This window comes from Bipolaris zeicola (assembly GCF_000523435.1).
Source record: "Bipolaris zeicola 26-R-13 unplaced genomic scaffold scaffold_30, whole genome shotgun sequence".
Classification (NCBI taxonomy): domain Eukaryota; kingdom Fungi; phylum Ascomycota; class Dothideomycetes; order Pleosporales; family Pleosporaceae; genus Bipolaris; species Bipolaris zeicola.
The window spans coordinates 173,154-183,677 of NW_006912079.1; the positions used below are offsets into that span (position 1 = coordinate 173,154).

Consider the following 10,524-nt stretch of genomic DNA (forward strand, 5'->3'; position numbering starts at 1 on the left):
CAGACGCCATGCAGCCAATCCAAGATCTCACCTCCACAACCGTGCTTCCAAGCCCAGACCTCGCCCAAGCCCCAGATTCACCTGGAGAGCCGCGATTAGATACGGCGTCCCCAGACGAACCTGTTGTTGCCATGGCGTCTGAAGTGGAACAAGACGATTTCGCACAGAGCATTCCCACCGATGCCCAAGGGGCAGATGTTCAAGAGGAGGAATTCTTAACACCTATGGGGGAAGAGCGCCCAGAATATCCTCAGCCGCTGAATTTCACTGCTCCCATGCCACCCACGGCTCCTGTCGCTCCTGAACCACAGACGCCTGAGCCAGTTGAGCCGGCAGATATTGCTGCTCCACCTTCTGATAGCGAGCCAGCCGAAGAAACACCATCAGCTCAACAACTAGAGCCTCAGTCTCTTCCTGATATCGACAATGATGCGGAAACCCCACCAAATGATGAGCCTTTTGACGCGCCCGAGGAGCAACCAATACCACGGGAACTTCCCGAGGCGCCACCTGTGCAGACTGAGTCACTTGCAGATGAAGCTTCAGAAGAGCATACTGTACAGATGGAGACACCTGCAGACGAATTTTTAGAAGAGCGTACTGTCGAGTCAGCCACAGTGCCCGTAGTATTTTCCCAGGACGAAATGCCTGAAGCTCCTGTTCCATTTCCGGAGACGCCCCCAGCACATCAAGAATCCCATCATCCAGAGGAAGAAGCAGTAGAGAATGACCAAGTCCAGCAACACGAGACAAGAGAAGTGAACGGATTCCCTCCTGAGGCTGTCCAGGACGCTCCACAAAACGACGCCGAGGTTCACCGGCAAGGAAATCACCAAGAGAAGCCGGATCAAGAGAGTTCTGAACAAGAAACAAGAAGAAATGAGGAAACTAGGGCCAAAGAACTACTAAAGGAGCTCAAGCAAAAGATACAAATGAAACAGGCTCGAGACGAGGCAGAAGCTGATGGAGTAGCCGAACAATCACATGAAGAAGCCAACACCATGACCGAAGCACAGGAAGCGTCCGAAACAAAGCAGCAGGAAGGCGCCATCCGCGAGAGAATCGAGAGAGAGACTCTAGAGCAAGTCACAGAGGCCAAGAGGCTTCTCGCTCTGATGGAACAAGAAATACGTGCCACTGAGGCTCAAGATGAGATTGAAAAGGCTGCGCTTGCCGAGCGGGCCAAGAGGGAGAATGAGCAACTCGAGTATAAGCAGATGCAGCGGGAGAGAATGGAGCAACGTCGAAGGGATATGGAGGCTCGGATGGCTGCAAGTGGCACCACAAGTGCCCAGAAGGAAGCTGACCAAGTCGAGGCTGCACGAAAGGCTATTGAAGAAGCATCACGTGCTCGAGGACCCAACGGCGTGGGATCTCGTCCCATGGCATCCTCACCGGCTCAGGAACGGTGGCCAGGTGATGAACTACCACGCGCTCGGACGCCTCCGTCGGCTGGTTATCGTGCACACGACCGGTCTCCAAGCCAGTCTGATCGACCCTTTAGATCGTTCCGATCTTTTGCGCCACATGCACGGAAGCTTCGAACGCAGGAAGCGGGTCCCAACTATCCGCCAAAACCCTACTCAGTCTCCCATTTTCTCGAGGATGACATACCAGCTGCACCGAGTCCACCCATGAGCAGGGTACGGCCAAGGTATGTAGTGCAGTCCCTTTTTCCCTTGTTCTCCAGCCACGTTGTTCGGCTCTTCTCCGGCCAACACCACTTCACGGTCCTCACTGTAATGTGACGTCTTGCCAAACGCCGGACTGGCCTAATCACTAACAAACTTGACGAGCTGGCTGGCTGACCACGCATTTCCCTGTAGGCATGCTCCTACTTTTGACAGCGACGACGACTCAGAATACAGTCTAATACCAAATGGGGTAGCGCCTGGGCGCCCATTTAGCGGTGAAGCGCATGAAGTGTCGAGGGCCCACTTAGGCCCGCATCAACCACGTAGCGTTTTTGCATCCCGAGTGCCTATCGAGCCGGCCTATCCCGCCCCTCCACCAAATTACCATCCTGGCTACCATGCCCCGCCATCCCAGCCGCCTCACTACCCAGATCATGGCTATGGTATGAGTCAGCAGGGTTGTCCCGCCCCTAACCCCAATCCTTACGGTCCTTCGTCACCCTCTTCCTCCTCTCCATACCAAGAAGCATGGAGCCAATACCCACCAGGGTATCCTCCTTACGGCAGTCCACTTCATCATCGTCATCGTCAGCAGGACTCCTCGGGTTCTAGAGACTACCCCTTGCATGCTTTGGAAGCCCGACCTGCCATCGAAGACGGGTCTGGTGACGCTTACACTCGTATCGCGCAGAACATACCTGACCTGCCTGCCTTGCTGGCCCGCTACAAGGACACTCACACCCAACTGAGCGCAAGAGAAGACCTACTCCGCCGAGCAGGCGCCGAGAAGGAAGAGAAGCTGAGAGCAAAGGATGGTGAGATTTTTGAGCTGAAAGAGAAGATTCGCACCTTGGAGAATAGGCATACAGCCGAGGCAAATCGACTACACTTCCAAATTGGTAACCTGGAGGAGCAAGTCCGGGACCTTCGAGAACAGATTGCCCAAAACAAAAAGGCAACACAAGAGGCCGAGGAGATAAAGCTCGTCTTGAATGCAGCAATGAAGTCGTGGGAAGACAGATACAGAGAGCTGGAAGATGTGCACCGTGCCCTCGAAAGGAGCACGGCGGAGGAGAGGGAGCGAACATGGAGGGACTTTGACGAATGGAAAGCTACGACCAACACCAAACACGACGCCGAGAAGATTGCCCTTGCTATTCAGTTCGACAAGAAGCTGAAGAAGGCCGAGGCCGCCGCCGACGAGTGGCGACAAGAAGCCTCTGAGGCATCTGAGCTTCGCGCAAGGCTTGAAGAAGCTCTCCAGCGTGAGCAGGACAACCAAGAATCTTGGGCGACCGAGCGAGAGTTGCTCATCAGAGAACGTGACTACTTCGAGAAGACGTGTGCGGAACAGCGGGAGCTCTTGGAAACGCACCACCTGCAAACCGAAGGCCACACCGATATCTTCAAAAAGGCCGTCGAGGAAGCAGCCAGAGCAGATGAGCTTGCGCGAGAAAAGGATGAACTAATGAAGCAGTATGAACAGCTCAAGGCTGAGAGTCAGCAAGAGAAGGAGATCATCAAGAGCGTTGCCAGCAACCTCGAATCCGAGAAGTCCAGGCTAGAGAAGATGATGGAATGCTACGGAGACATTGCAGAGATCAAGAGCAAAGGTGACACCTACTAGTGAGTCATTCCATTTTTCTTTCTTTTCCATCACAGATGTTCGTCGCGTTGCTATGGCTGCGCGTGCCAGAGGGGGTGCCACGGGGTCTCTCGAGCTGGGATGTACCCCGCAGTCCCCCCTGCAGCTCCATGAAACATACCGAAGCCCCTCAGCCAGCTCTATCGCCAGTGTCTATACGCACTCGCTGGATGTTGCCATAATTTACATCATGGCGGCTGTGCATTTATTGATCTCGCGATATATTACTTCTTTCTTGGCATGGAGCTGGTCGCTAACTTATCACCTACAGTCTGACATCTTTCACCCATCTACAAAGGCAAATCATCGATCTGGCGAAAACTCACTTTGTCCACCTTCCAGTACGACCACCGCCAGAGGATCTTGGACAAGTGCCTTCTAATCTACCCTCATTCATCGGCGACACGATAGCTTCCAGGTAAGGAAGAAGATTGCAAAAGAAAGATTGCTTACTAACGAGACGACCCCGTCACAGACAAGTTCGAGCGGCATACATAGCTCATACGGTAGCCAAACTCATCACTTACCGCGTCTTTGGACCCTTCCTGTTCAGTCTTGGCCGCCGTTATGACAAAGCTGACTCGCTATTCTCTTCAATGAGTCACCACATTCGCGAGAAGAGTACACGGAAAGAAGCAATCTGGCGTCAACAAACACTTCTTGCAGCCTTCACGAGCTCTGGTGCTAAACAGCGCATCAACACTGCTGCTGGAACGGTCGTAGAGGAGATCGTCAACGCCATCAAACATTTTGCCGATCCAAGAGAAGAAGAAGGTATCAAGATTGCAGTGAAACGAATTGTGAAGCTCGCTGCGGAGACATGGAGATTTGCACGTCTTGAACGTGAAATGATCACGGCCGTCATGCCGGCTTTGCACGATGAAGACCACCAATTTACCGGTAGCCAGTATTGGCCAGCTTACAAACCAGATGACACTGCAGGTTCTCCGATGGACACCTCCACTGATTCGCAACCGAAACTGCTTCTGAGAATTTTCCCTGTCGTCTTCCGAGAACCGAAGCACGAGAACTTCCAGATCAACGGAGAGCCGCGCGACGAAGGCTGCGTTCTCCACCATGGACTGGCTTTGTACGACAATTCCGAGCCCGTAGTGGCCAGGCTTGAAGAGCTGAAATCTGCTGGTTTGCCATCCCATACCACTGTATTAACGAGTCCGACTGACGAGGGCAAGTTTCCGGCGCCGGTACGTAACACAACCCGCATGTGTTTACCTGACCCCAACGCTCACCTTGGCATCTCCGAACTTCACCTGATCACTGCAATGCCCACGAACTACTCCAGACTTTCCCCGAGACGACGATTGCATAGAAACGCTTGGCTAACATCTTGCTATCGCAGGCATGCCCCCCTCCCCGAGACGAGCAAACAAACCCCCCCGCTCCTCGTTCCCCGTCCAAAACCGAGTTGAACACGGCTGAGAAACCTACCCCACGGCTACGTCCAACTTCACCAACAGAAAAGAATGAGAAACCTGAGAAACCCGAAAAGTCTTCGACCATCAAGCGGGCACTAAGTCTTTTCTCTGGCCCTTCGTTGGGTGACAAGGGCGTGAAGCCACCTCTCTCCACGTACTCACACATGCCGCCCCCACCTCCGCCGACGTCTATCTTTACGTCCCCGAGGAACATTATTGGCATGCCAGTCGAAAGTCTGGCTCCTTCACATACACCAAATTCAAAGAGGAAGCCGCCACCGCCGCCACCTAAGCCTGTATCCAAGCCAGAGGTGCCATTGCCTTTTGCGGAAACTCCACACCATCGCACATTGTCTGAAAGTGCTGGCTTACCCCCAATCTTCTCTCGAACCCCACTTGACGAGACTGTCCCATATCACGATGTGGAGCCCGACACCTGTCCTCCCACACCTGTAGATACAGTATCTCCAGTCTACGATGCCATAGACGAAATCGAGAGTCTGTTGCCTCAACGGACACGCACTTCCTCCACCACACACTCACGCCGTCGTTCTACACACACTCGCCGATCTGGCGATTCGGCCATTGACGACGAGCTAGATGACTTTGCTACTCCTCGACCTGAATCTATCCGCCGCAGGAGCACCTACGCTTCTAGTGTCCGCACACACAAGTCTGCTGATACAGAGCGCACGGACAAGAGTGAGCGTACAGACAAGAGTGAGCGAACGGATAAAAGTGAGCGTACAGAGAAGAGTGAGCGCACCCACAAGAGTGAGCGCACTAGCCGGACAGAGAAGAGCGATCGCTCGGATAAAACCGAGCGTGAGAAGGCTCGCTACTTGTACGAGAGTCGAAGTGCAGGCGTCAAAGCTCTGTACCCCAGTCCTGCGACTGGGCAAAGTGCAAATGGAAGCACCAAGAATTCTACTCGAAGTGAAAAGAGCGAGCGGAGGAAGGAGCGTGGCAGTAGGGACTCGACCAAGGAATCGAATTCCCTCAGGGATTCGAAAGAATCAAAGAGGGAGTCTCGTGAGATCAGGAAGATGAGGAGCATTTCTGATGCTGGCACTTGGGATACGAACAGTGTCGTCACGCACAATGATTTCGCACCTACAACAGTTTCCACCAATGTTCCCTACCCACACGCCTATGACACAAGGCGGGACTCAAAGGAGGTGAAGAGGGAATCAAAGGAGATTAGGAGGCAAAGAAGCATCTCTGACGCTGGAACGTGGGATACCGCCAGCGAGGTTACTCGATTTGCGCCGCCTACGACCGTATCTACAAATGTTCCTTACCCGACTGGCGTGTCCTGGAATCTGCGACGAGCAAGAAGCATCCCCGATGACGCTACTTGGGATACTAGCAGTGAGGTTACTCAACGAGCCCCTGAAACCACTGTCTCGACCAACATTCCATATCCTACGGAATTTGGCCGCGAGACCAGGAGAATGAGTGTCTCTGATGCTGGTACGTGGGACACGGAAAGTGTGTTCACGCAACGCCCTCCGCCGACAACGGTATCGACCAATGTTCCGTATCCGACCAACGCCTCCATGACTAATGTTTCTTATGTGCCTCCCTCACCACGGCAGATAAGACGACTCAGTGTTTCTGACGCCGGCACTTGGGATACCAATACTGAGATCACAACACATCGTTCCCGCCCCCCACCTACGACTGTGTCGACGAACGTTCCATACCCGACCAGCTTCTCCACTGACGAGGATTCTTCCGTGCCAACATCGCCACAGCTGTCAAGAAGACTTAGCGTCTCCGATGCTGGCACTTGGGACACCAACACGGAGATTACAACTCATCGCGCTGCGCCAACGACTGTGTCAACCAATATACCCTACCCAGCAGGGATGCCTTATGAGCGAAGAAGGCTAAGTGTCTCTGACGCTGGCACATGGGATACCGATAGTGTTGTGACACATCACCGTGCCCCACCTACAACTGTGTCAACCAATGTCCCTTATCCTAGGGGATTTGGAGGACCTGCATCTTCAGTCCACCTGCCTGGACCCTTTGAAAGATTGAAGAGAGAGCAAGAGCAGCACAGTTTTTCTGATGAAGGCTCCGACTCCGGCACCTGGGATACGAGCAGTGAGATCACCCATGCCAACAACGGGCCTTCTACAATCGTCTCAACCAATGCGCCCTACAAGCCTGCGAAGCCAGCACGACTTGAAAGGCCAAGGGTCTTGAGAAGTAAGACCAGCGTATCCGACGCCGGAACTTGGGATACCAACAGCGTGATTACGAATAATGACATGAAAACGACCGTTTCAACGAACGTCGCATATGCAGCTGAACGACGATCTCGCTAGACCCACCTAGCGAAAGGACATGAATTCATTTCCAGCAGTTTCGTTTTCTCCGGGTGTCACGCCGCGAGAACATTTCCTTGTTGTTGTTTTTTCCTTGTTCGTTATTTGACTTTGATGTTTGTTTGTTTTCTGCGCACGCTGCATGCTTTGTTGGACCATCGCATTGGTTACATGATGAGGAGTAAGTGGAGATGAAATACATGAAATATGAATATGCACATGAAATACGAATACAACGGTTGAGCAAACACGAGTTGAAGACAGAAATGCATTAATTTGTAGCACGGCGTTTTGGGTGTTTAGCATGCGTTCTTTAATCCGCAACTTAGATCAGTTTTGGTAATAGTCAAATATACAAGATTATTTTGCGGACATGGCCTTCTAGTCTTTCTACACGTGACAAGAGCAATTGGCGACGTGCTTTTAAATGTGAAGTGAAGGAAGAAGCCCTTCAGGCAAACGCCGAGGCCAGCCCGCAATCGCCGAACGTCACAGCAGAGCTTAGAGCTACCCTCCAGAAACAATCCACACAACATCCCAGCACTAACAACCACTCTGTCCACTCTACCAAATCGCGCCATTACGCGTCAATTGATTGAAGAAATCACCACAAAGAAACCCGCAAAATGACCGAACCATCCCCAAACCCTGCGCCAGAACACGACATGGACGCTCCGCTGCTAAACGGCGAAGCCCAAATGCAGCAGCAACTCGCAGACGTAGAGATGGCAGAGTCTACAAGCGACCAACCGGTACCTCTCTCCCCTTCCACACATATTCCCTCCTAGAAGTACTCTCTTTCCTAACTCTGAAAAAAACAACAATGTAGCCCCAAGCAGAACCCTCACCCCCATCCCAAGCACCTCCCCAGCCAACAACGACAACAACAACACAAACGCAGCCGCCAACACCCTCGCAAACAACAACAACAACAACAACAACAACGACGCCCTCAGCACCAGCGCCTAGCGCCCCAGCAGCACATCCCGCCACGGCCCCTGCATCGTCGCGCAACTCGCCGTACCCAACGGCACAGGCGCCCACGCAGCCGATTCCGCACGGGAGCCCGACGCGGGTGTATTTGAATCAGCATGTGACGCCGTACTTGCTCGAGGCGATGAAGCATCTTGCGACGCAGGAGCCGGAGAAGCCGCTGAAGTGGTTGAGTGAGTTTTTGGCGCAGAAGAGTGCGGAGGTTGAGGGGGCTTGAAAAAATGTGGGTTGGAAATGGGGGCATGGTTTGGAGATTGAGCGCGTTGTACAGTGAAAGGTGGGGAAATAAGAGGGAATGACAGGTAAACATGGTAGTAGTAGGGTTACCATGGTATACAGAGGATACGGAGCAGGTATAGCTGGTGTCCATCCAGTGCTCAGGGCAGACAGGCGGCATATACGACAAAAAAAGATACCCAGATCAAACAGGCATCAACTTCATCACACACACGACACACATTCTGGCACCTCGATTGCAATTGGGTATAATTTCATCTTGAGATGATGATGCTTTTTGATTCATTCCGTATCGTGATGCTGCTAGGTATCCGTAAAGCAAGCATCCATGCCCATAAACTCCACATAAATGTCTTCCATCACGATTACCAGCCACACCAATCCTACATCTGCTTATGCGACGAGGGTAGAGGCGGTGGCGCTCTCGTACCTCCAGGTAGGGGGGAGGGCACCGACGGTCTTGTAGTAACGGGAGAGCTAAGAATTGTTAGTTCGAGTCTCTTTTTTTTTAAGAACTATATCTTCGGCTAAACTTACACGGTGGATACGGGACTCGATGAGAATGAGGCGGAACTTGCTGTCCCTGTCCTTGCGGTTGGTCTGGAGGTGCTTGCGGACGGCAACGGCCTTCTTGATAAGCATGTAGAGGTCCTCTGGGATGTCGGGGCTCAGGCCTTTATGCGCAAAATGTTAGCCTAGACCAACAAATGCAGATTTGTATAGCGCGCAGATGCTCTCACGCGGGAGCAGAGCTGTGTCGACGTGCGCTTTTTCATGTGTATAGGGCAATCGTACCGCTCGACTTGAGAATGCGGAGGATCTTGTTGCCGGTAACAACCTTGACTTGGGCGACACCGTGAGAGTCACGGAGGATCTCACCGATCCTGCAATTCCCGTCAGTATATGCAATTCCCCCCAAAAATCTCTTTATCGTAATGGGTTCGGCTTACTGAGAAGGAGTAGCACCCTTCCTGGCGAGCTTGCAGATCTGGTCGACAACCTGCTCCGGGGTGGTCTTCAACCACGCAGGGGGGTTGCGGGAGTAGGGGATGGCGGAGGCTGATATGCCCTTTCCGTTGCTGTGAAGACGACCCATTTTGAATGAATGTACCGGGCGGCGAGCTGGTGGATTAGTACGGAGACGTGTGGAAGGCTTGAAGTCGTGTTGGAAGTTCGCGATCCAAGGACCAATTTCTCGCGGCTCGGCTAGGTGTGTGGTGGACCGTGCGCCGTTTTAGCGTCAAAGCTCCTGCTGCCAGACAAAAAGTCTGTCGACCCTCATCTTTTCACACTTCGCAGCTTTGGAACAGCCACCATGCAGAGAACATCGTCTTTGTGCTTTGTTGCAGCCGGACGACCTCCATGCTGATGGCGCTGTTGATGCTGCTCTGCTGATGCGCTCTGCTGAAGCGCGCTATTAACACACAGCACGAAACAGGTCATATTCTCACAAAGGTACGTTCATTTTTTCATCTCTTTTCTGCTACAGCACAGTGATGATCCACCAAAATTATTTTCTGATACCTCTTATTTTAGGCGAGGCCTTAACGGGTCTTGCCGGTGCATTCAACTTATATTCTGAAATATGCTATACCCATCTACTTCTTCACGTCAGGCCTCGAAAGGAAACATGGACTGACTAGAAGCAGATTTTGAGATTAGCCGTTGAACGAGCTCTTGTCAGGTAGACAGTTTTCTACTGGTATCTGCTACGGTTCTCTGAGTAGCTCTCTATGTGCTAGTCCATAATGAGAGTCTGCTTTCTTGGACTTATGAGCTGGGAGTTGTTCACATTAGAGTTCCACACGGTTATGTAGCTACGATACCTAATATAATACATTCCGCAAGATTTTTTGATGGCATTGATCGAGTGATGACAGTGTGCTTGGATAGACACGGATGGTTCAGCACTAACTACAGCCTCATTGTTCCTCTTGCATACAGCGAGACTTACAAGAAGCCATGCCAAGATACTGCCGAACTCTATACCCAAGCTTGTACTGGATGCATGAACTCGCTCAGTCATGTCATATCAACTAGTACGACCGGAAATAGAGGTTAAGAGGGCAAAGTTTACCAAAGTAAGTTATGTTTAGCATAAGATACTATTATTTAAGGTCTTTTGATACATAAAATATAAATAACGTGGTTCACAAGCGAATCGGTCGCGCCCCACCAGCGCGTCAACGTCGACACTACATCACATTATGTCTCAACAACGCAGTTACTTATCAACTTATTCT

At 52.0% G+C, this 10,524-nt stretch overlaps 2 protein-coding genes across 2 annotated transcripts; one reads left to right on the forward strand and one right to left on the reverse strand.

Moving 5' to 3' along the window:
- Positions 1 to 7,677: 7,677 nt before the first annotated feature.
- On the forward strand, positions 7,678 to 8,261 carry COCCADRAFT_24177 (uncharacterized protein; the record flags this gene model as incomplete). Its single annotated transcript, XM_007711500.1, has 2 exons — positions 7,678 to 7,803; positions 7,881 to 8,261. The coding sequence occupies 2 exons, from the start codon at positions 7,678 to 7,680 to the stop codon at positions 8,259 to 8,261; spliced, it is 507 nt and encodes a 168-aa protein (XP_007709690.1).
- A 413-nt stretch (positions 8,262 to 8,674) lies between these two features.
- On the reverse strand, positions 8,675 to 9,377 carry COCCADRAFT_89275 (uncharacterized protein; the record flags this gene model as incomplete). Its single annotated transcript, XM_007711555.1, has 4 exons — positions 8,675 to 8,758; positions 8,819 to 8,955; positions 9,077 to 9,165; positions 9,232 to 9,377. The coding sequence occupies 4 exons, from the start codon at positions 9,375 to 9,377 to the stop codon at positions 8,675 to 8,677; spliced, it is 456 nt and encodes a 151-aa protein (XP_007709745.1).
- Positions 9,378 to 10,524: the final 1,147 nt, after the last annotated feature.